The 26,704-nt window shown below is 46.5% G+C and overlaps 1 protein-coding gene across 1 annotated transcript in view; it reads right to left on the bottom strand.

The window, feature by feature from the left end:
* Positions 1 to 2,920: 2,920 nt before the first annotated feature.
* The window catches only part of mapkap1 (MAPK associated protein 1), a 58,288-nt gene continuing 34,504 nt past the window's right edge, over positions 2,921 to 26,704 (bottom strand). Inside the window, exons 8-12 of the mRNA XM_018732794.2 lie at positions 21,119 to 21,226; positions 20,254 to 20,394; positions 14,467 to 14,604; positions 3,998 to 4,095; positions 2,921 to 3,319 (exon numbers count right to left, since the gene is read on the bottom strand). Of these exons, the coding sequence (XP_018588310.1) occupies positions 3,197 to 3,319; positions 3,998 to 4,095; positions 14,467 to 14,604; positions 20,254 to 20,394; positions 21,119 to 21,226 (608 nt within the window). The 3' untranslated portion in view covers positions 2,921 to 3,196. The remainder of the gene's footprint in view (positions 3,320 to 3,997; positions 4,096 to 14,466; positions 14,605 to 20,253; positions 20,395 to 21,118; positions 21,227 to 26,704) is intronic.

The raw sequence follows: 26,704 nt of genomic DNA, 5'->3' as shown, positions 1-26,704 counted from the left end.
TGGTGCCCCGTCTGGGGTGTGTTCCCTCCTCCTCTGGCGTTGGGCCCTGTATTGCCGGGTTAGGCTCCAGTTTGCCGCAAGCCCACTTGGGATAAGTAGCTGTAGACATTGTGTGTGTTCTGTAGTACCCTTGAGCAAGGTACTTACCCTGAACTGATACGATGAAAATTACCCAGCTATATTAATTGGTAAATAGTTGTTTACAAATTGGTATATATACACATTTTAAGCACTGAGCAGCAAGTGAAATAAAAATACGATAAATAAGATAGACGTGAAATGTGAGTGGGTATATAATACTCTGCGGAGACCAGTAAGGGAGCTACTCTGTATAATTTACACACAGTGGACGCCAACTTCACGAAAACAGGAGAGCCGTGAAATGCAGATTGCGTTTCTCACCTTTCGTCTCTAACAACAGATTGAGTGACAAAGCCGCACTCGTTTGTCCACTTTTTTGTGTCCCGTTCCGCCCCTCAGGCTTGGACACATTGCAGAGCTGGAGGGGAAGACGGCGGTACGGACAACCGGGGCGCTGCTTGTAGGGCTGAGCGGGAGCAGGGGAGCCAGACGGGTGCGTCCGAGAGGCGAGAGCACTGGAGGGTGAAGCTCCAGCGATGTCGCTGCAGGACCCTGTGCGATACACGCTGCGATACGCACATTCTCGCCTTCCTTTAAAGAGCCACTGCCTTTTGTCAGACTGGGGCTGAAACAAAGCCTTGGAATTATAAAGTATTAATGTATCATTTCTCACCATCGTGTGACATACAAATGGTGAAGTTGTTCCACTGAATAAATGCAATTTTACTCCCCCCCCCCAAACTTGAAACTGATTGGTTTTCTATGCATGGCCACTACCAAAAAAAAATAAATAAATAATCTTAATAGGCTGGCTCCTCAATTTACAAAATAAAATTAGGACCGGAAGTCTGTTCATAATTCACTTTGTTCATAAATTCCAAATCTACTTTATCAGTGAAGTCACAGTCAATAGATGTCCTTCAGATTATTCAAGGATTATGTTCTGTAAAGTCATAAAAAGTTACAGCTATAGCTGCTATAAATATTTTGAAGGACACATTTTTAAATATTTTTATTCAAATATTGAGTGATAAGAGGTACATTGTCTCCACAAACTTCTATTCAGTGCAGACTGCTGGATGATTTATCCCATAAACCTTTCACAAAGTTCCTCATCATTACTGATCACCAAAATGCAGAAGCACCGGACACGAGTTGTAGGCATCGAGTAAGTGGAACGAAGGTGGCCCCAAAATCTTCTGTCTGGGTGCATTTTATCTGCCGGCTCAGTCGGTAAACCCACGCAGTTTTACTCATTTGGGATTTGATCAGATATGCCATATTCCCTGAGGGCAAGATTCGAGACATGAGGAAGAACCCTTGAAAGAAACGGGGAAAAATACCTCAAGGCTGCAAAAGGTGCATCCTTCCTGGGTCTTGAAGCTGCAACCCTAAACGTTCAAGTCCGTTCCTGATCTGTAATGATTACAAATACAGTAATTCTTTTAACCTTTCACGTTTGTTTAGCCCAGCCCCTTCCACACCGCAACACCACGAGAGGGATTCCTCTGAAACTTGAATTTCAACACGTGACACATTTTAGAATTTATTTCAAGATCAATAAAGATCTGCAGGCCTTTTTTCAATGGCAATGGATACACAGACAGGAAGGATCACATCTCAGTCTTTCATTACGTCCAGTCTTTAGCTGAGCTATTCTTGTACCTTGGCATTGGCTGCTCTTTATTCCTTGGCTTCTGTAGAGCGGTTACAATACATAAAATAAACCCATCCTGTTGCGGAATCACTCAAAATGTCTTTAATTAGCACTTAATCCAAAAACTGGTGCAGTTCCACCACGCACAACTGACTACCAGTCCCAGGGAACGACTGCATTGAGCACTTGTCATTTTCCATTAAGAACAACAAAAAAAAAGATCAAACATGAGTTGTACGAGTAGAAACCTGAGTCTGAACACGAACCTGGAGGGGGGAAAAAAAAAAAAAAAAAAAAAAAAAAAACCCTAAAAATTCATTCATCGGTTTTTGCATGAGTCACATTAACGATGTCTCCGGCCCTGAAAAATACAACATGATTCAAATGAAAACAATCCCACATTGGAAATGAGTAGATTTCATATAATTTCTTTGCTTTAACAAAAAAAAAAAAAGCTGTATAAATGTCATACATTCCCTAACTGCCACTAAATGGACAGTCCAAACAAATATTTAGTTATGTTGGAAAGAATGTCCCCATTACCTTCCAGTCAACAGATACAATGCAGAGAAATACATTGACATACCCTAGTAAAAGTACAGGTACTTACATCAGTGGTTGTAAAAATCACTCGCTACAGCCCAGCCCACGTGACCCAAGGGGTGTCCTCCGTACGCACACAACGAGGGTGGAGCCTTTAAACAACCTCACGACACACTGGTAAAATGGGGATTTCATTAATATGGTATAACACCGTGTTCTGGAGCTGTAATTTCGACAGCCGAAACAAATTTTACACGATGTTGGCCCTGAACCGAACGCAAGGTTATTCCCTTGAAACCCTTAAGGGTATGCACCCTTACGGATAAGGTAGGGAAGAGGGAGGGGTCAAGATGCGTTTCACCGGACCGCTCGACCCCTCCGTTTGCACCGGGAACACGTGTATGTACAGCTGATTTTGAACGCAGTGGACAATATCTGGTCCGTTTCTGATGGAGGCGCCGTAGCGGCTGTGTTTTTCATTCCTCGTTTTGTTCCAAAGTCTCCTAGTCTGAAGATTTAAAAATAAAAATAATAAAACGTTGGCTTTCTTCTATGCAATCTCACAGGGTTCCTAACCCACTGATTTCTCTCTGTTATCTTATGCACATTCTGCAGGAAAGTTTTCTTTTAAAAAAAAAAAAAAAAAAAAAAAAAAAAGGCAGAAAACCAGCTATTTTCTGTTATGGCTGATGAGCAGGGAGCTTCCAGCTGGGAGCAGGGTAGCGGGGGGCACCGTGGCTGGAAGGAGAACGAGGGCTCCAACAGCAGATGACGACTCCCCGGGCTCAGCCGAGATGGCGGGGCGTCCCCCACACGTTGGCGTCCCCCCTGTGCTCTTCTGTGTGCCTGGCAGCGTGGCTCGCTCTGGCCTGCACCTCCAGAACACAAGGGGGCACTGTGATGCAATGCGATGTTCTACTGACCACTCTTCTTGTCCTTCTGGAAGCTGAAGCTGGTACGGCGGCTCAGCTTGCGCTGCTTCTGAGCAAAATACTCGGCCCGCGATGTGCTGGCCCGCGACTCCAGGATGTAATTCACCTGCAAGCAGATGTAAGGTACATCACACCTGCAGTAGCACCCCCTGTTGTAACACAGCAAAACCTCCTGTACTGCACATTGTGCCCACTGCACACCTTAGCAGCAAAAAAAAAAAATACAAAATTTAAAAAGGCCCATATTAAGATCTAATACATGCAGCAAACTTTAGGTACTGCACTGAAGATCTAACAAACAAAAAATAAATAAATTAGCTGAATATGAAAAGCACATCCATGTGTCTGCATGAAACACCACAGGGATGAACGTGAGGCTTCTGAACAGGATAAAATACTTATTTTTCCATGTTCTGCTTCACTTCTTGTTTATTTATTTAGCTGATGCCTTTCTACAAAGCTACTTACAGTGATTTACTCATTTTTTACAGCTGGGTAACTTTTAGTGGAGCAATCAAGGGTAAGTTGATCGAGGGTACCAAAAGGAAGCAGGGATTCAAACCCAGATCCTTTGACTGCAAGACAATGGCTGTAATCACTACACCACCTGCTGGTCATCCGTTGCAACATGAATCATATTCCATTTTAATCTACATACACAAACACACACACCTCTTTATTGTCGTTTCTGCCTATTAAGGCAATGCAACAAAACTTTGCCGAGATGCGTCCTGCATTATTCATAAGTCACATCCAATAGTAAGTGGGCAAACAATAACCTCACCTTAAGCACGATCTCGTTGACTGTAGCAGCATCCGACTCAAAGTAAAGAGGCTTGTAGTCGTGGTTGCTGAGATATGTGAGCTTGAATATTGCATGGCCTGGGGAGCGAGGACAAAGACAATGTTAGCTCCTGCAGCGAGACCAAAGAGGAATGAGGAAGCGAAGGACCAGATGGCGGAGGGTCCCTTTGGAGCACCAGAAGGGACACAAGAGATTGCTCTTGGCTGACTGGGTCAGCTCTGGCCCTCGGTGGTGGGCAGGGGAATGCTGCTGAGTCAGTTTACAATTTAAAATTCAATAAATCAATTTTTATTTAAAAAACTTGCTTGGCCATATCCTCCATGGTGATCATAAGAGATCTTTTCTCAGCATCCACTCGTTTGAACCTGAATTTCTAAACTGGGCTGGGAAGGCTACCCTCCTGCACTCAGAGAAACGCGGTCTCCTACTAACAAAGACTTCTGGTTGCATCCCGCTGAAACTCGAGGGACAAATCAAAGCTGATTTCCACACTTTTACACAAGGCTCCCCAAAAAGGCTAAACAAACCTAAAGAAAATCGTGTGTCTAAAGGTCTTTGTCATCGTCAAATGCAGTTGTCCTGAATTTGGAGCAAACTGCCTGCTAAATGAATAAACATAAACACTATAATCCACAAGAGAGTGAGTCAAAAAGACCCAACTTGAAAACAGCAAAGGGAAATGGTGTCAGACTATTCTTAAAACATCTATTCACTCTGACAAATGTGATCTTAGAGCCCATTTGTAACAGCCAAACAGCTAACCACGAGCACCTAAACATCTCAATATCCTGCATCTTAGATGAATCTGCAGTCAAAAACACGAGGGCCGTGCATTTTATCATAATATGATAATTAAACATCATTATGAAACACTAATTATTACCAGAAATTCCCTACCCAGAAATGGTCTAATAATTTAATTCAAAAACCTTTAAAGAATATGACAAATTAGCCTCTGGTGCTGCTAATGTTCAATCTATTTTAAAAAGTCTCATTTAACGAAAGCAAAGTCTGAATTTCCTAATTGAAGGCTAATTAGCATGATAATGTATGCACATTATGCGGTAGCTGATTAACTCCATACTCACGGCTACTAGTAGGAGACACATTTGCTGATGCTCCCCCCCGCGCCATTCACTTCTGAAACTACAGGATGACTTTTTTTTAATATATATATGTAATACACCATTTTTGATTTTAATTGGAGACAATGTTTTTCAATGCTAATCATGTTTCCCACAGGCCAGAGCAGGCAGGTCACAGAGAGACACGCTTCCATTCCACTCCATTAAAATCCGTTTTATCAGCCCATCCTGATGGCGCAATCAGGCCATTTGAAACGCAACTCTTTCATATTAAGTCGGCAATTTCGCCGTCTCGCCGCTGAATTAATTAATGTTAATGCATATGTTAATGCATACTAATGCAAATCAACTGAGAGGCCGTGGAAAGCATGTAAAAGCTAACAATGTAAATTAAAAAAAAAAGTCCCAAATGGATGGTTTCATATTCCTGCGTACAGGGGGACGGCTATAATCCATTACGGCATTTAAGTGGGTACTTAATTTACTTTTCTTTCACGTATCCTGGGGAATAAAAATTCATACAAAGACAATATGTCAAACTGACGAGGGGTGGCTCCTATTAAGGAATTTTCAGTTGAAAATAGCTTTTCGACCATTAGTCTACTTTAAAGAGCTCATTATTATCATCAAAGTAATTGGTCGTCACTCCCGCTCAGCTACCCATTCAGGAAGACAACGGAAAACACCTTGTTTTGTGGCTCCGGAAACTGCAAAGCCAGTTAGCGTTTCCTCAGTCCGGCACCCCTTATACCCAACGCTCTATGTTGCCACCATAAGAGGCTGGGATGGGTCACCGGAAGGTTGCTGCATGAGAATCTAGAGGAAGAATGGTCTGTAGACATCGAGAACTCCACGAGAGACCCTGAGGAAAAGTCGCTCCCTTGGGGCATCAGCGGGGGTAGAGTTATGCGGGAAGGTATGCGCCGAAAGTGGGTAAGATCCTCCCTCAAAAAGTGGGACAATGTCCTTAAAAACTGTGCTCCAGGGAGACCGACTCTGCATTTGTGAGCCTTTTCCGAGTCATTCATCAACGTTAGGACCACAGCACTTTTCACCTTGACAGACATTTTCAACACGCTCATAAATGTCGCTGCTACAGACGAATCCTCCAGAGGTACCCCGGGAAGGAGACGCACGGGGCGGCAGGGCAATTCCCTCACGGGGGTCTGCAGAACGAGCACAGATCCTCAGGGCCACAGTGATATTGCGAGACTTGCTCTACGCAACGTTCAAGGTGGCATAAAAGGCAGAAGTGCTACTGAGCATGTTCTTGGCTAGTCTTACATAAAGGGTGTGTTTAAAAAGTCAGGCCAAGTAAAAGCTGGACAAACGGACCAAAGCCAGCCGAAAACACGCAAGAAGAGCGCGCTGGAGGACTGACTCCGCATGGGCCCCTGGAGAACGATGCACTCCTTCATTAACCCTGACACGGCTCTTTGTGCTTCATCACAAAGGCTGTGTGCATCCAGTGACAGGCCAGCCAGCTCGCATCAGGGCGCCATGCAGCTGTGCTTTCTTCACTTTTTCCTCTCACTTTAGTTTTCACTGCCTGGTGAGTGGCTTTCAGACAAACTGTGAAGTAAAACATGTTAAATGCAGCACTCTGTATGAACATTTATGAAAGGAATAATATGCTATTCTCCCCGAGAGCTGAAGTCTTGTCTGATGGCAACTACTAGGCTTTACTCCTTCCCTGAATGAACATAACCTCCGTACATCTGCAGGGTTTTCCAGGAAAGAGTCTGATTGCCACAAGCATAGCTACCAAACTCCCTCAATTCAATACCCTTAACCTTTTTTTTTTTTTTTTAATACACACACAGCACAGATTTTACTAAATAAATCCAATGTGGAATTTAAATTCAAATGAAACTAATCATCAGAAAAACAGTGACCACCATCCAATGCATGTATATGCTTAGGGATGGTAGAGAAGTCACCAATCAATAAACCCGTCCAATCAATGCATCCAGCTATCAGTCAATAGCAGTTTGTCCAATGCAGGGTCATGCTGGTTCGGAATCTATCCTGGAAGTATGAGGCAGGGGGCACCCTGCGCGGTACGCCGCTCCTAAGGACAATCTCACACACGTGCTCTACGATCAATTCACGCCCACACCATACGGACTGAGCGACACTCGAACCCACAGCCCAAAAGCAGGGAGGTCTACCAGCGCTGCACGCTATACCACCGCTCAACTTCGAGGTCAGTGAGTTCCTCCCACTACGTCTCATTTATGTCACGCCTTTATGAAATCTGACCCACGCATATTAAGGTATTTGCGTCAACCCTTTGACCTCACCACAAGGTATTAATAAAGCCAATGGGTTTAACAGGACAGAAGGACAGTGGTGATATGGGGGTGGGGTGGGGTAGTACTCCCTCTTGTGAGATGACAGCATCGTTCCCCAGCGAAAACGACTGTCAGGGGCGTCGAGCGGGTTTTTTCACACAGCGGCCGCCCGCTTCCCGCCGCCCGGCCCTCATCAATCATGCTGCTGTCTGTCTGCCCAGAAAAGGGGGGCGGGGGGGGGGGGTATGGGGTGGGGGCGTGTAAATGTCACATCCACTCAGAGCGACCACTGGGGAAGCCAATGAGAATGCTGCTCCATTCCCTCCTCCTTCTGCCCCCTTTTAATTAGCCGGTGTAATTAAATGGGAAAACCGTGCCAGACTGTTTAGACAGAGTGGATGTAGCAGCTTATTAATAGGCTGCGACCGGATCTGTTAAACGGACAGCGCAATACATTCACTCTGTCCATACAAGTAACAAACTGAATTTATTATTAAACAGCGGCGGCGAAGACAAAGAAAAATGTTTCGGCATCACATTCGCTTGCTGCTTCCAATTATGACTTTTGTGAAATCTGATCAAAACATTCAACATCAAAATAATCCAAAAAAAAGGCAAAAAAACAAAAAAGAATTCAATATGCGCCAATCATATTTACCTTTGTGACATAACAATTAAGGTCAATGATTAATTTACTCTCCTCCGTGAACCGCCACCTTATCGTGGTGGAGGGGTTTGAGTGCCTGAATGAGTCCAGGAGCTATGTTGTCTGGGGCTATATGCCCCTGGTAGGGTCTCCCATGGCAGACAGGTCCTGGATGACAGACGAGACAAAGCGCGGTTCAAAAACCCCTTATGAAGAAAATAAAATCAAGGCGTCCGTTTACCCCGCCCGGTATGGGGTCACCGGGGCCCCACCCTGGAGCCAGGCCTGGGGGGGGGGGCTCGCATGCGAGCGCCTGGTGGCCAGGTCTATGCCCACGGGGCCTGGCCGGGCTCAGCCCGAAGCCACAACGTGGAGCCGCTCTTCGGTGGGCTCACCACCTGCCGGAGAAACCATAAGGGGCCGGTGCGTTGTGATATGGGCGGTGGTCGGGGCCGAGTGCCCGGCCGACCCAAACCTCGGGCGCCAACTCTGGTTTTTGGGACTTGGAATGTCACCTCACTGGCGGGGAAGGAGCCTGAGCTGGTGCGGGAAGTTGAGAGATACCGTCTAGATATAGTCGGGCTCACTTCCACTCACAGCTTGGGTTCTGGAACCACTCTACTCGACCGAGGGTGGACTCTCCACTATTCTGGCGTTGCCCAAGGTGAGAGGCGGCGGGCTGGTGTGGGCTTATTAATAGCCCCCCAGTTCAGCCGCCATGTGTTGGAGTCTACCCCGGTGAATGAGAGGGTCATCTCCCTACGCCTTCGGGTCAGGGAACGGTCTCTCACTGTCGTTTGTGCTTATGCGCCTAGCGGCAGTGTAGAGTACCCGGCCTTTTTAGAGTCCCTGGGGGGCGTGCTGGAAAGCGCTCCCACTGGGGACTCTGTCGTTCTACTGGGGGACTTTAACGCCCACGTGGGCAGCGACAGTGATACCTGGAGGGGCGTGATTGGGAGGAACGGCCTCCCTGATCTGAACCCGAGCGGTGAGTTGTTATTGGATTTCTGTGCTAGTCGCGGTTTATCCATAACGAACACCATGTTCATGCATAAGGGTGTCCACCAGTGCACTTGGCACCAGGACACCCTAGGTCGGAGGTCGATGATCGACTTTGTAGTCGTTTCTTCTGACCTTCGGCCATATGTCTTGGACACTCGGGTGAAGAGAGGGGCTGAGCTGTCAACTGATCACCACCTGGTGGTGAGTTGGATTCGATGGCGGGGGAAAAAGCTGGACAGACCTGGCAGGCCCAAACGCATAGTGAGGGTCTGTTGGGAACGTTTGGCGGAGGCCCCTGTCAGAGAGGTCTTCAACTCCCACCTCCGACAGAGCTTCAACCAGGTCCCGAGGGAGGTGGGGGACATTGAGTCTGAATGGACTATGTTCCGCTCCTCCATTGTCGGTGCGGCTGTTCGGAGCTGCGGCCATAAGGTCTCCGGTGCCTGTCGCGGCGGCAATCCCCGAACACGGTGGTGGACACCGGAAGTAAGGGATGCCGTCAAGCTGAAGAAGGAGTTCTATCGGGCCTGGCTGGCTCATGGGACTCCTGAAGCAGCTGACGGGTACCGACGGGCCAAACGGAGCGCGGCTCTGGCAGTCGCCGCGGCAAAAACTCGGGCTTGGGAGGAGTTCGGTGAGGCCATGGAGGAAGACTTTCGGTCGGCCTCAAAGAGATTCTGGCAAACCGTCCGGCGACTCAGAGGGGGGAAGCGGTGTTCCACGAACACTGTTTACAGTGGAAGTGGTGCGCTGCTGACCTCAGCTGAGGATGTTCTCGGGCGGTGGAAGGAGTACTTTGAGGATCTCCTCAATCCCTCCGACACGCCTTCCGTAGAGGAAGCTGAGGCTGGGGACTCGGAGGGGGACTCGTCCATTACCCTGGCTGAAGTTGCTGAGGTAGTCAAAAAACTCCTCGGTGGCAAGGCTCCGGGGGTGGATGAGATCCGCCCCGAGTTTCTCAAGTCTCTGGATGTTGTGGGGCTGTCTTGGCTGACACGCCTCTGCAGCATCGCGTGGAGTTCGGGAACGGTGCCTCTGGACTGGCAGACCGGGGTGGTGGTCCCTCTTTTTAAGAAGGGGGACCGGAGATTGTGTTCCAACTACAGGGGGATCACACTCCTTAGCCTCCCTGGGAAAGTCTATGCCAGGGTACTGGAAAGGAGAATCCGACCGATAGTCGAACCTCGGATTCAGGAGGAGCAATGCGGTTTTCGCCCTGGCCGTGGAACACTGGACCAGCTCTATACCCTCACTAGGGTGTTGGAGGGTTCGTGGGAGTTTGCCCAACCAGTCCATATGTGTTTTGTGGACCTGGAGAAGGCATTCGACCGTGTCCCTCGTGGCATCCTGTGGGGGGTGCTTCGGGATTATGGGGTTCGGGGCTCGTTGCTACGGGCTGTTCGTTCCCTGTATGACCGGAGCAGGAGCTTGGTTCGCATTGCCGGCAGTAAGTCAGACCTGTTCCCGGTGCATGTTGGACTCCGCCAGGGCTGCCCTTTGTCACCGATTCTGTTCATTACTTTTATGGACAGAATTTCTAGGCGCAGTCAGGGAACGGAGGGTGTCTGTTTTGGTGGCCGCGAGATCTCGTCTCTGCTTTTTGCGGACGATGTGGTCCTGTTGGCTTCATCAAGTCAAGACTTGCAGCGTGCACTGGGGAGGTTTGCAGCCGAGTGCGAAGCGGCGGGGATGAGAATCAGCACCTCCAAATCCGAGGCCATGGTTCTCAGTCGGAAAAAGGTGGATTGCTCCCTCCGGGTTAGGGGGGAGTTGCTCCCTCAAGTGGAGGAGTTTAAGTATCTTGGGGTCTTGTTCACGAGTGAGGGAAAAATGGAGCGGCAGGTCGACAGACGGATCGGTGCGGCGTCTGCAGTAATGCAGTCATTGTACCGGTCTGTTGTGGTGAAGAGGGAGCTGAGTCGTAAGGCGAAGCTCTCAATTTACCGGTCGATCTACGTTCCTACCCTCACCTATGGTCATGAACTCTGGATCATGACCGAAAGAATGAGATCGCGGATACAAGCGGCAGAAATGAGTTTCCTCCGCAGAGTGGCTGGGCGCACCCTTAGGGATAGGGTGAGGAGCTCAGTCACCCGGGAGGAGCTCGGAGTAGAGCCGCTGCTCCTCCGCATCGAGAGGAGCCAGTTGAGGTGGCTCGGGCATCTGTTCCGGATGCCTCCTGGACGCCTCCCTGGGGAGGTGCTCCGGGCTTGTCCCACTGGGAGGAGGCCTCGGGGCAGACCCAGGACACGTTGGAGAGACTATGTCTCCCGGCTGGCCTGGGAACGCCTTGGGGTTCCCCCAGAGGAACTGGAGGAGGTGTGCGGGGAGAGGGAGGTCTGGAGTACTCTGCTCGGACTGCTGCCCCCGCGACCCGGCCCCGGATAAAAGCGGAGGAAGATGGATGGATGGATGGATTAATTTACTAGGACAATGGAACATGTCTTTTGTGATTGATTTAATTTCCCAAATCAGATGTGATCCCTCTCAAATCACATCCCATTTCAACGTATTTCATTAAGTTCCATCTACGCCTGTTGACGTAACACCAAGCTTTTGTTTAAGGGTCTTTCGGATCAACTCCACCAGGCATCCACACACACACCTTGCGTCTGGATCAACAGCCCTTGTGGTATGCTTATAAATTACAGCCTTCTTCTCATGTCATTCCAATAATCTCTCACTTTCTTTCTCCTCACACTCCCAAAATCCTCCGCTTCCCGCCACCACACACTCCCAAAATCCTCCGCTTCTCGCCACCACACTCCCAAAATCCTCCGCTTCCCGCCACCACACACTCCCAAAATCCTCCGCTTCCCGCCACCACACACTCCCAAAATCCTCCGCTTCCCGCCACCACACACTCCCAAAATCCTCCGCTTCTCGCCACCACACACTCCCAAAATCCTCCGCTTCTCGCCACCACACACTCCCAAAATCCTCCGCTTCCCGCCACCACACACTCCCAAAATCCTCCGCTTCCCGCCACCACACTCCCAAAATCCTCCGCTTCCCACCACCACACACTCCCAAAATCCTCCGCTTCTCGCCACCACACAGTCTCAAAATCCACTACATCCCGCCACCAGACACTCCCAAAATCCACTACATCCCGCCACCAGACACTCCCAAAATCCTCCGCTTCCCGCCACCACACACTCCCAAAATCCTCCGCTTCTCGCCACCACACTCCCAAAATCCTCCGCTTCTCGCCACCACACACTCCCAAAATCCTCCGCTTCTCGCCACCACACACTCCCAAAATCCTCCGCTTCCCGCCACCACACTCCCAAAATCCTCCGCTTCCCACCACCACACACTCCCAAAATCCTCCGCTTCTCGCCACCACACAGTCTCAAAATCCACTACATCCCGCCACCAGACACTCCCAAAATCCACCACTTCCTGCCACTACACACACCCAAAATCCTCTACTTTTTGCCACCACAAACTCCCAAACTCATCCACTTCCTGTCACCTCAAACTCTCAAAATCTTAAACTTTCTGCAGTCACACACACACAAAATCCTCAATTTCTTCCCAGCAGCCCCAGAGCAAACTCCAGAGCTGCCAAATATCCCAAGTCTCATTAGAGCTCAGGTGCTTTGCTTTCCATCATTTCGCTACATGTCAAAGCACACGCTAACACACTGGAAAGAAAACAATAGGAAACAGTCAGAATGGGAGATGAATTTCACTCTGAAACGGAGTTAATACTCTGAGACCAATGACCACTGTGTGGACCCAATGGCTTCGTTTCCATCAGAGCTCTGACATTCGCCTACATGGTATACTCTTAGACATCCTGGCCAATCAAACACATACCTGAGGTTTATCACAAATATACTTTAATTTGGGAATGTACACAAAGAAGAGAGACCACCTCCAGAGGGCCCCAACAAAGCTCTGCTTTGAGACAAACAGGCTATACCACCACGTTGTTCACAATTGACCAAACGGCGGCTGACTCTGGAACCGCTGAGAAAACAGATCAATCAAACTATAGCCGCTGCACCAAAGATAAAGGCCGAGGGGTCAAAGGACAACATGGGAGATGTGGGAGTGGATGCAAAACGAATAAGAACAAGAAAACTGAAAGGAGGCGAGTAAGAGGCACCCCCAGAGCACCCCACACGTCCCCTCCCCCACCTGCTGCCCTTCATTAATCTTCATGCCATGTCCTCTAACTGGTCATGCAGGACTGCTGGATGCCGCGCAGTGTGGCATGTGTGTCGCGGTACAAATTACTAGGTTAATGCAGCCTTTAGCCCCATTGCCTGATGGGAAACCGTCGGGGCTGCACCAGCAGGGCTTTATGGTAGGATGGTGTGTAAGTGCATCAGCACTGGAACTGGAACTGGCTTCCTCGCTTTGTGAGGATGTATGAGGCGTCAAATTAGTGACACACTGTGTTAAAGAGTGAAGGGGAGAGAAAAAAATAAATTAAAAAAAAAAAATCAAGTGCGGCTACCACACACACTTGCGCAGCAACTACACACTGACCTGTGGCGTGTGCCTCAAGTGTGGAAGTTCCAGCTCGGCCTTGCGGGACCCTCGCCTGCGTTCCGGAAAACCGACAACACTTCAGTGTTAACTCCGCTGTGTGAAACCAGAGTTGAGTCGCACAGCGACAATGGAAAAAAAAGAGTATTTCTCCGTTGGCGGTTTCTGTGAATGCCAAGTGCGATACGATGACAACTTGAGGTGTGTGATGGCAGGTCATGTGTCACCTGTATACAGGCAGTCAGTAGCACTTGTGTCATTTCCTTGTGACGCGGGGGCAGGAAGGCAGTCTGCAAGCAGACTATGATGGCCGTCACCGTGAGTACCGCGGTAATCTCAGTTTATTTAATTTGGTGTGATTAAAGCAGGGCGTGCATTTTTGTGTGTGCATGCAAGAATGTGTTTTCGTTTTGCCAGTATGACTGCATTACACTAGTGTGGCACTCATTTTCACCATGCAAAACACACACACACACACACACACACACACACACACACACACACACACACACACACACACCAGTACAGGTCGATAGTAGGTTTTGACATTTATTCTTACGGCAGACACTCCGGTGCAGGGTGTTTTGAAGATCCAAGAAGGTCAAAACACAACCAGGTACACGCATACAAGCGTACAGACAAAAATAGAGGGTGAAAACAAGCACAACTGGACCGCTGACCCTGCCTCGCAGCAGCACCTCCGTTTGGGCAGTAGATGCCGCTCGCGTAACACACTTCCGCTTACCTGTCTACACTAGTCTTTGCAGTGTTATCCTGCTCTTAATTTAAATTTCCTTAAATTGAGCAGCATTAAAAATGGGCCCAAAATAAAGAAAGGAATCAGCAGTCCTCGATATTCATACTGTGACACACAGCAGGAGGAGACGTAGCCGCGACCAAGGCGGGGAAGGCGCTTACTGGGGCTTTTCTCTTCCACCAGGTCGCAGGCACACAGGAGGTCCGAGTCGATGGAAATGGGTTTTTGTCGGATCCAGAACTTTGTGCTGGCCTTCTGATTGGTGACTGGGTCAATCTCCACCTTCTCACCAGAGACACCTGGACATGGGCCAAACACAAATAGCAGTTTGTGCATTATTATACATTTATTCATTTAGCTGACACTTTTCTCCAAAGCAGCATACAATGTTAAGATATTTACACTGACTTACCCATTTACACAGCTATGTAACTTTTACCGTATTAATTCAGGTAAAGTACTTTGATCAGGGAAAGATATTTGAATCCTGGTTCTTTGATTTCGAAGTGACAGCTATAACCACTATGCCATCTGCTTCCCTTCAACCTCCCGCCCCCTTAACCCTTTTATTGTTCTCGCTGGCAGAAACAAAGGGGGCAGAACCAAAACACACTCCTCCTACAATGTGTATGATGTGGGCCACACAGTTCTTTTCACTGTACGGGCTGCAGGTTTCATGAGGCATCACAGCATGCCGAAGGACACCGCGATGTATGCGGAAAGCTGCAAGTGTCCCTGTTACTAGCAGAGAATCCCAACCCTCTCGCAACAAGAAAAAGGAACATTTAAACATCGTTTTTCTTTATAAATTTTGATCTTCAAGCCAACCCTTTTAAATGACTGTTACACAGATAAAATGCCATTTTTCTGTCGCAACGGAAACCAACCACAGCAGATATTCCGTGCTTTGTCCTCGTCTTCCTAACTAACGGTTGCTTCCTTTACAAGCCAGGTACAGGGCCGGAAGACAGTAAATTCAGGTACGGTGCTAGAGGACAGTAAATTCCCTTGAATGTGCACATCCGGTCATGCGGCTCAGGTTTGGTGCAATCGAATGAAATAAAGCAGGAAGTGTGCATCAAAGCCCAAAACTAAACTCATAAAGCCAGTCAGAGCTGAACGACAGAGCAGTCGCTGTCCGTATTGGTTATGCCACACAGGATTTACAGTTCTCCAGCGGGGAAGGGTTGGGCCAACATCAACTGCTCTTAAGGAATAATTACACAAAATTACTTTCAGAGGACATCTGCCTACAGCTTTTTTTTAAAAAAAAAAAAAAAAAAAAAACACACACCCAAATTACATAAGTGCTCCTATCCCCACTGACAGTTTAATTCTTAAGAGCAGTATTTTTATACACTGCCAGAGAGAAACACACGCGCACATGCACACAACGTGTGACAATGGAGAGAGCGGGGCACACTTTGTGCGGCACCCCGTTGTCACCGAGCTCAGGATCGCCCGAGCGACAGTGCCATTGTCACCCGGGGCAATTAATGTGTGTGGCTGGTCATTAGTGTTGACAGTAATAACCTGCTTCTGCAGACCAGTGGGCGGAGCTATTCCCGCAGCATTTTTTCTCTGGGCCTGGGTACGACTTAAGGTTATTCTTCCATTTAAAAACAGTTACCACCCTTGCAGGGCTTGTCTGTTTCATTCAACTCACAGCAGGAGTCCAGTGGTTTCCAGTTTCAAGTCCCAGGAGGCACCTTGTTCTTGTACCACTGAACCACATAGTTCACATAAACTGCTTCACCATTTAACATGTACTTATTTGGCTGATGCTTTTCTCCAAGGTGACTTAAGCTTCTTACAATGATTTATCCATTTATAAAAACAGGGTATGTATTCTGCACTAATGCGAGGAACCGGCGCTACCCACTGCACCACAGCGAGGCCCCGCAAAACACACAGAAGAAAAGTAAAAGTCAGGTGTCTGGGCTTTGCAATTTGGTCCACATCCCATGAGAGATCCAGTCAGGTGTTTTAAAAAAGCACCAGCCAGGATCACTAGGTGAAACGTTTTACAGGTGGCCCTGGACTTACAACAGGGTTCCATTCTGACCACCTTATCGTAAGGAGCAAACCCTCCTTATACCACATTATATAAACCATAAGGAGAGAGATCAAAAATTAACATGCATGTGTTTTACAATATGGCTTTGATACACTTTTTCACTAATTTCACACTTTCAAAATACTAATACGGAACGATTATAAATTCAATACAATACGTTTTCAGACTTCCACCATTTTCACTTTCATTTCTAAATCTGCTACCTTTCACTTTTTCCTTTAACACCCTAGAACTCACTTTTTCACTTGCTAGTCACTGTAAATAAAGAGTAACGAATGGAAAACAAAAGAAACAATGTTTTGTAAATAAAACAGAACTGCTGATGAACCACAAGAACCACTATCCAAGGCCAAAAGAATAAGAAATACGTTTCCAGCCAATGTTATCGTATGACAGGCAGAGGGTCGCCCTTAGACATTGCCACCAAAAGTAGACTCAAAAATAATAAGGTTAATGAGACTGACATCATAAGTCCGGGTCGAGAACTACCTGCATTTGTTGTTTTCTCAGCCTGGTTGGATCTGAGGAGTTATCAGATTCCATCAACCTCACCAGTACTCTGTGGGGCCACCTCTCAGAGATACTGAAACAGAACCGAGCATCAGCAGTGTCCTCAATTGACCACGGGAGGAACCTGAACCAAGAACCTAGAACCAAAGCAAGGCAGAGTGCTAAAGACTGTAGCACCTCTTTCATTTGAAGGCTTCTGAGAGCAGAGAGAGTACCACACGCCGCCAATGAGTCTGGCTGAGTTGATAGCGTTCGTCAGTCAGCCACCTCCGCCGCGAAGTGACACAGGCTCGTTCCAGACGAACAGCTGACGGTGACACAAATGAACGTGGCGGTGGAATACAAAGCAGGGATGACACCCAAAGTGGAGGCTGATTTATGGCCGAGGCGAGTCTGGCGCTGGGGCCGTATGTACGTCAGCGCTGCCGACCTGGGTCCATTTAGCAGGGAGATGCCAGTACATACATCACCACTCCCGCTGCTGGCCAAGGTCACACCCGGCCGCATCAATCTTTTCCGCAGGGGATAGGGTACTTCACGCGGCTGCAGTTTCGGAGCTCCACCCCCCCAGCCCCGCCTCTCTACCACCATCCCCACCCACACGAGCTACGTCATCTTATAGATCGTCATCTGAAACTGTACCCTAGTAGCACCAACACACTTCGGTGACTCTTGACATGCCCAGAAGTTACTGAGGGTGATCATAGAAGTAGTGCAGTACAGATTTCCCTGTAAACGAAACACATGGCAGACAGTAAAAGGATGCCAGCAGACTACAAAAGCTGCTTCTGTTTTTAATGCAAATGATTGTGACTGGGGACGCAATAAAGAAACGTATCAAATTTTATTTGGGTTTCTCTTCATTCACGTCAGACTAAATTTAGCAGATGATTAAAGCTGTGGTTTTGCAGTTCTCCATGTTTTATAATTCTGTTCTGTACCACAAAATGATAGGAAACACAATCTCTTGTCCCGATGATGATTACTGTTCTTATTACAGCTCTGAAACCTCTCCCATCTAGGCAAGGCAGGCATAATAAAATGTAATGCAATATTGCGGAATGGTGGTCAAGTTATGTGGACCATTATCCAAAATGATCAGACGGTGCATCATGCCCTGCTTTATTGTGAAATTGAGATGAAAAGCATCCGCCCACTTTCTTCTCTCTGAGCACAACTGTAAAAATGTCTCTGGATGCTTTAGTGGGTTCACTCCTAGGACAGGTACAAAAGCTGTGCTTACTGTGGGTGATGGGGGGGATCAGCCAGTAGTGTTGGTGCCTCTCAGTTCTCAGACTGTGGGTTTCAATGTAATTTCATGTCTAACTCAGTCTGTGTGGAGTTTGGTCGCCATTGCTGTGTCCGGCACCTTGGTTTGCCCCCTACAGGTAGTGCCGAGCACCTGTATGGCCCGTGACCAGCGGCGGAGATGTGACAGTGACAGAAACGGGAAGCAGCACACTCAAGCACCTGAAGAACCAGCTAATGGACCCAGCATGGCCGTGTCTGGCCAACAAATACCGCTGCGTGCATCCCGCTGCTAGGACACGGCTTCTGGGGGGAAACAGAGCTGTTGTCATGGAGACGGACAGCCTACGTATCCTCATCTTTCCCCAGAGCCCAAGGTTCTTAGCAATACAACAGGTGGGCTGTTCTCGAGTGATGGGCACCTTGAAACTGCCAGCTTAGCACCACCTCGCCCACGCCGCCTTCCAGAGCATGTCTGGGCTTTCTTTTTTCTCTCCCTGGAAGAGGAAGCCCAGGACTGCCTGGCTTGTGCCCTCGGGGTAAATTGGCACAGCCAGCGTCTGACACCTTGGCACAAGCGGGACGTGTAGAGAAAATGAGAAGTGAATATAATAAACACGGAGTTGTGAAGGCTGATCCCCGAGCTGTCTGGGAGCCGGAAGCACTCAAAAGGTTCGTTAGGGAAGCTCTACTCTGTCAAATTCTGTTTCTCCTCAAACTTTTATCTAAACTGACATACTGGGACCATCTCACGCATGGCCATTGTACAGCTCATCCAACAGAGGAGAAGCCTGTGGCACCCTACCCCCACTGTCTTAGAGACACACTGAGTGGGCAGAGCTCTTCAGCCCTATGCAAATGACTGTTCACTGAGTTGCACCTCTGGGTTTCAACCATGAACATAACTTTCTTCATAAAACACCACCCAGATTTATAAAACACAGTTTCACCCACCCCCTTCATGATAAGCTAATTGAAGAATAATCAACATGCCAATACCGACTTCTCTCATTTAAATACACACAGACTGAAACCGTTTATCCCAAACAGGGTCGCAGCAAGCCGTAGCCTAACCCGGCAACACAGGGCAGAAGGCTGGAGGAAGAGGGGACACACCCAGGACGGGATGCCAGTTCGCCACAAGGCATCCCAAGCGGGACTCGAACCCCAGACCCGCGAGAGAGCAGGACCCAGCCAAACCCTGCTGCGCCACCGCATCCCCTCACTTAAATACTTTTAATAAAGAAATTGTGCTTATGAGGTATAATTTGTACCCTAAAAAAATCACAACAACTTGTTAGGCGAAACATTTCACAAGACTAGAAATATCAATTCAAGTTTTAAAAGAAAGTGTTAAGTTGGAAAGGCAAAGGAAACCCTTACCTATTGGTTTAAAACTGAAAGTGATAAAGGACAAATCATTTCCTTAAAAGGTAATATTACCTGCGTGATTTATTCCCTGCCCCATTTAAAGGTAGTTAAGAGTTAACTTTTCAAGAATTCAGATTTCCAGGAATAAATTACACTTGTGATGCTGGGAAGACTGCACATAAAAAAGCCTCAAAAGCTCTTGCTCCTTTGGCCTCCAGAAGGGTAAATCATCTGAGTAATCAGGTCAAAAGCACACTGGTGTGTAAAGAGGCAGAGACCCACCACTTACTCCTCCCCCAGGACCCTACCCTAGGACAGAATTAAGGCTGATTACAGTGCCCACTCTGCAGGTCACCAGTATGTGTGCAACAGATCTCTGTAAACAGGAAACCACTGAAGGCTCCAATGGATGACCTGGTGACTCCACTGCCCTCAGAAGGGTTGCCTGCATGCATCTTCTTGAACCCACCTCAGTGGAGTGGCCTCAGAAACTTCAAGCGTACTTGACTAATAGGAAACAAAACAGAACGAGCAGATCCCTGGTAACCCAATAGGGTAAATGACGCCATTTCTTTTGGAACATTGCTGTGACAGATGTCGTACCTAATACATTTACTTAAGGCTCTAATGAGACCTTTTTTCAAAATTATCACGTGGACATATGACACCCCTGGCTTCCAGTGGCAGCCCTCTACATGAATTAGAGTGGAAATTAGTGGCGCTGGTTCTACGCTGTCGTTACCAAGCTGGACGTCCGTGGTGAAGCGCAGTTTGTGGATCATGCTGATCTTGAAGGACTTGTAGTGATGGCTACTCAGCATGTCCTGAACGGTGGTGATGTCAATAGGTGGGTCCTCCTCCGAGCTCTCTTCGCCTCTGGAACCTGGAGGGATATAACAGTTCGGGGGTGGAGGATGCAGAAATGGGGACAATTAGACTAAAAGGCCAGCACTGGTCCTGATAACAGAAATAATGATTAGTCGTACAGCAGCATTTAAATCATTTCAGTTCTTAAATTATTAACCATTATTTTTATTGGGGTCAGCATGTACTGTAATGGTTAGAGTTGTTGCCTTAACGGCCCCAAAGCACCCAAATTTGTCAGTTAAATGAGTTAATAATAATAATAATAATAATAATAATAATAATAATAATAATAACAACAATAACAACAACAACAGCTTTCTCCAAGGTGACTTATAAAATCAGCACTGTACACCAAGTAATTCTCAAAGTTTTCTATACAGCGGAGTAATTTCCATTCAGGGAAAATGCCTTGATCATGGGTACTACAGCCAGAGATGGAATATGAACTTATGATTCCTTTGACTATAAGATGACTGCTCTAACCATTACACCATGTGTTGCCCCTTTATTGTTTAGTTACTTAAATGTCTTGTTCTGAGGAACTAACGACTGCTATAGTTCCACAAATAGAACTTACTGAAGTTTGAAAGGTTTAGTATCATTACTTTGATTCCTGTCCCTTAACTACAGCACCCCCTGCTGGCACTTAGCAATTAACATGGACATGACATCCAAGATGTCTACTGTTACGATTATCTCCTTCATGGATGTGTGTGCTGAGACCATAGAGCAGAACTCACTGTTTTCTCTGACCAGGCAGAACTCCAGCGTGCTCTGGCTCTCCAGCGTGCAGTCCAGCTCAACGGGCACGTTGGGCTCTGTCTGCTTCTCCAAACGGTACATGGGACCTGAAATACACACGTGACTATGTGCTCAAATGGACCATTGCAACCCCCAGGGGGGGGAAAAAAAAAAAAAAAAAAAAAAAAACCATCTATATAATCCATTCCCTATGTTAATCATCAAATGAATACAGCTGTAAAAACAGGCAGATGATATACACAGTACACACACATATACATGTACAGCATATATATATATATATATATAGTATACATATGGATAAAATCAATAGATGAAAAGCAGAAAGACTGACGATGGTGCAGCAAAGCGCTGGGTTATGTCAACCGTGCTAATTTCCTAGATGCTCACAAAACAAGACGACAGCAGGACGATAAGGAACTATTTTAGAATTGATTACCAGTTAAGCATTTCTCTCCCCACCGACCACTAATCACGTTAATTGATTATTATATTTTCCTCTCTAACGCGGCTCTAACGTGATTAGAGCTAATGAGATTTTAATGGTGGGTCACGAGCAGAGTCTGGACCACGCTGGCCAGGATTCTGAGGACATGGACTTTGAAGCTCCAGTGGTAGAGGGGAGGAGATGGATGCGGAGGCTGAGATGCGATTTCATTGGCTTTTCCAGTTCCCGTTTGATATTCAGTTATTTTTCAACTTCATTCCAAAAATCAGATTCAAAGGACAATAACTCTTAATTCTTATTATTTTTTAAAGAGCTTTCTTCAAACGGCTCCATGCAATTTTCTTAACACTCAACCGTGAATTATAACTGCACTATTAAAATAATTATTAAAAAAAAGCATATTACTCTCAAAAACTGTTTTCAAATCATTGTCAAAGTCTGACTGGTCCCAGAAGCCAAGTGATGAGCTGACCTCTGAGTCACCGTGCCTCCTTTAGCGTACATTACTAAATGTTTTACAGGAATAACAAGGTAAGGAAGTGAATTAGTAAAAGGAAGTGCGACGCAGGAGAGCACTTGCTGATTTATACTCGTGCGTAAAATCCAATACGGCCAGTCTTTATGAATCAATATCAATTGCATTTGGATGCTGGGGAGGTTAGTAGACATAAGTACAGCGTGTCAGTGAGTACAGAGAGTCCTCTTCACCCAGTGGCCCTCCCATAAATTCTATATTAAAAAAAAAAAAATCCAACAATTTCATTTATCTGACAGTTGAACAATTCTGAGCGCAGGTTAGGACTTCTGTTAAGAGTATTTCACTTATTTTGAAAAATTGTGTTGATCATGTTATTGAGTTCAGTACTATACGTCTTTGGTTGGTCGTGGCTCTGTACTGTATTACTACCACAGTAATACAGTACAGAAACACTGTGCAATACAGTTCAGTAACATACAGGGTCACAGGTACAATAGAAGTTAGAGCCACTGCATTTAAACTTACAGGAGTGGCTTGAATCACACCTCTTGCTGTAGTAACCTTGAGCAAGATACTTACCCTAAAGTGATACAAGAAGGGAGAAGGAAAAAATAAAAATAAAAATAAAAAAAATCACCCAACTGTATAAACTGGCAAATCAGCATAAAGTACCTAAACACTAACTGGTAAATAAATGTAAATAGTTCCGACCATATAGTATCTGGTACCGATGGTGCTCTACAGGTAGTTAGCCATGTTATCCCACAGGTACATTATCAAACCTAGTAGCAGGAACAAGTGGTGGTGAGACCTGGTGGCACAGCTGTCTCTCAGCATCTGGATGGTGGAAAAGAACGCGAGTTCGACGGTCTGTGTGGAGTTTACATCTTGTCCTTGTACTCAAATGGGTTTCCTCCCACAGCCCAAAGACTTGCATGTGGTTCAGAATCTATTTCCCTAGAGGGACTAATAAAGTATGATTATGATGAACAGGACTTACTGTACCAGTACTGCACACATCAGGCATGAAAGGAGGGGAAGAGAAAGAAAAAATAAAGAAAAAGGTGGTTACCTGGCTACCGCTTTCCCCCACGACTTACACATAGTGAAATGAAAGAATAAACGTACGCAGTCTACCCAAGGCGATCATGTTCAAGGGTTCAGCACCAGTGACCCCTCTGCTACGTGAGCACACAACCCGGGGGTGTCAAGGTCAGCCCTGCATACACCCTCCTACCTGGTGCTTGTTCACATAGTGCTGTCACTCTACGTAGGGTAAACACTGTGGGCAAGAGTTACCCTTTCGCAAGTTCCGCCTTTCCCAAAATGTCAGTTGGGGCCCTCGAAGTGCTCAACCCTGTCCTCCATGTGTCCGCAGCTCCGGGGCATTTCTTTCCTTGCAGGCCAAAGCCAGGCAAAGTCCGTATAAACACAACTTGAGGTGAGGTGACTGAGGAGACCTGGGTCAAGGAATGCAGGGGTCAGTATATGCCAGTACGGGGGTTTGATGTCTTCATTTCTGCTTGAGAGAGTACCGGAAAAAGGAGGGAAAGAAGGAAGCCGAGGCAGCCAGCGGCTCTGCGCTACAGCAGGGAAGCGAGCAGTGTAACTAATTCACAGACACAAAACATGACCTTTACTTTCCTGAGCTGGGCAGAGTTCTGCGGCCAACCGGCGCAGCTCGGCAAAAGGACACGGCTTGACCTTCTGCATCCACCCATACACAGAGTGTGTGCCTGTGTGTCTGAGTGCACACACACCCATTTCAGTATTACCCCCCCCCCCCAACCCCAAGACAGATCTGTGGTCACAGGAACAAAGCAAAGAAAACTGAACGGAAAATATTTAAACAAGGACCCTTCATTGATTCTTGAGTTTCAGGGCAAACATAACTCCTTATGGCTTTATAATTTCTTAACCACACGCCAAATGGCACAGTGTGGATTTATAAACTGATATAGTCTAGTCATGGACTCAACGGATCATGTGAACTTTATCTTCACAAAGTCCATATTCTCAAACTCTTGGGTCTTAATCTTTGATGTTGAACATTCATATGTCACAGAACGCCATGGAGGGACCCACTGAGACTGCTGGGTAAATGAAAGGTTGCCCCCTGAAGTTGTACTGGTTAGGGCCAGTTGAAGAAACAGTGCAGACCCCCTATGTTGCTGCTGGGGGGTCCTACTTCATAACAATGTGATGATTTATTGATTAATCAAGAAAAATGGATTCCCCACTGTCAAGCAGGAAGTCACCTTCCTTCTGCAGACTACCATCAGCCTCTCTGTTCCTCGCAAATCAAACTGGAATGATAGCATTACAAGTACGAATTCACCTTTCCTTTAAATTATCTGTTCATTTACCTGATGTTTTTCTCAAAAGGGACTTGTAGCGTTCAGCTACCAACAGTGATTTACCCCTTGTTTAAGTCACCTGGGCAATTTTTACTGTATCACTTCAGGGTAAGTGAACCCTGGTCCATCAACTCCAAGGCAGCACCTCTAACCACACACCACCTGATGTCCCTAATTTCAAGACTATTGAAAAGTCAGTCAAAATTATTACCTCTGAATTAACTGGGAATCAAAAAATAAAACTGACAACCTGGAAGAGTTTTGCATATAGAAATAGTTTATTCAAGTGGCTTGAAAACACAGGAAAAAGTTCACTTTTTCTGGAGAACAAAGTCTGAGTCGATTTTGTTGCGAGGTGGATTGAAGGGCTCAGTGAGGTCTGAACCCACCATCCAGAGCTCACGGCAGTACAACTGCAGCGGGTGATTAAGCGCCCAGACCGTAGGTGTCAATAAAATGCACCTGAACAGGAATATGGGACGGCCTTAATTCACCACACTTCCAGCCCCCGTCGAAAGAGACTACTTCCACTAGCTCAAAGACTTGAGCAGGAGCATGTCAAACAACCACAGGAACAATTCCCAGCTCCCCATCAATGAGACGGTGAAGGTCGATGGGGGAATAGCCAACTCATCAACACAAAGGGTGGGCCCTGTCAGATCCTACCAGCCAGTCTGATCCTTAATCCTTTTTTTCCAGCTACTGTCACACTTATTACATAAACATTATCTGTTTATGGCGGGGGGGGTCTTTCATGAGACTACTGCACACACAGTACCTGAAGATCCCTACAATGTCCCAAGACTCCCAGAAACACAGCCATATATTTTAAACTACCTCAACTCTTTTGTTTGGCAAAAACACGCTGTCAGGCAAACACGGATGGGATGTTATCCCAATTTTTTTTTTTTTTTAATATCTGTTCCACAAAATCCTCTTATCTTAGGTGTCATGAACTCCATCTCTTCCCGCCCCCCAGTGATATGCAGAGGCGAACTAGAGATAAGAATGGAGAAGGACTCCTCCCTGGTGAGTAAATAAATAATCGATACTCATCTAAATGTAAATGAGAAAGAAGAAGCCCCCCTTTGATAGCGAGGCTTTTTATCAACCACCCCATTTTCCACAGACGCTTGGCTTCAACCAAATCACCATCATTCAGGCCTTGCTTGAAAGGGACATATAAACCAAAGTGTCGTCCTTACAAGTCTTCCTAGCCTGAAATGGAAAGAACAAATTCAACTGCCTAAAAATATAAACAGCTGCGAGCCTCTCCACATCTTTCATCTGAGACCTGAAAGATGCAAGATGTTTATCTAAAGACTATAAAAAAAAAATTAGAAAAATGTGGGAATTGGGTCTATGGACTTACAACTGGAACCATGTGCTTGGAACTTGCTGGCATGAGGATCACAATTAAAATCTCATTCTTTATCTCAGTCAGATCCAGGAGTGGAATGTCTATAAAATCCATCTACAAACATGTTTATCATTTTTTTGTTTCACTGCTGCGGTGGCAATGAAGCTAATCTCTAGATTTCACTGTATCTACATGCGATTACAGCGAACAAATACACATGACCCAACTGAGCAGCGCGAAGAACTCAAGCGTTTGGAGTGCTACACCTACACCAACAGATGAAGGACAGTTTGTGCTTTCAAGAATGACAAGTGGACATTATTTCTTTTCACACAGACATAGTTCTGTTGTACTCCCGGCAAAACAGAAAGACACTCAAACCCGTCATCTTTATGTTAATGTTCTAATTCCTTTGCCACCTGTAACAGTAGGTCTCATAATAATGGGTTGCAGCCTAGCAACTGTAGGATCTGGGTTTGACTCCCCACTCCTGCTGTAGTACCCTTTATGAAGCTACTTGCCCTGAATCGATACAGTAAAAGTTACCCTGCCGTATACATGGGTGAATCATTGTAAATCTGAATATTTAACATCACCCAAACAAAGGCATCAAGATAAGTAATAGTAAAAATAAGTATTTATGAACTTTAAGGTGAATGTGATCTTTACAAACGGTTGTCCATCATGGAGAATGACAAACAGAACCTGAAGACCACCATGAGCAATGCAGAGAAGTATCTTCGGTACCTTATTAGTCGTTGCACTTGTTTTATTGTGTTATTGCCTGGAGTAACTAACTTGTAAGTTTCAGTTTTGTATTTGTTGTTTATTTTGTTGGCTGTAACTATGCACCTTGTGTCACTTTCCTATACCCTATCCTAGAAGGTTTCAAAGATATGCTTTATCACGCTTTAGTTCAAG

Source organism: Scleropages formosus, chromosome 6, assembly GCF_900964775.1.
Source record: "Scleropages formosus chromosome 6, fSclFor1.1, whole genome shotgun sequence".
NCBI classification, from domain to species: Eukaryota; Metazoa; Chordata; class Actinopteri; order Osteoglossiformes; family Osteoglossidae; genus Scleropages; species Scleropages formosus.
Note: the sequence above shows the minus strand (reverse complement) of the source record. Positions and strands in the feature narration are given on the sequence as shown.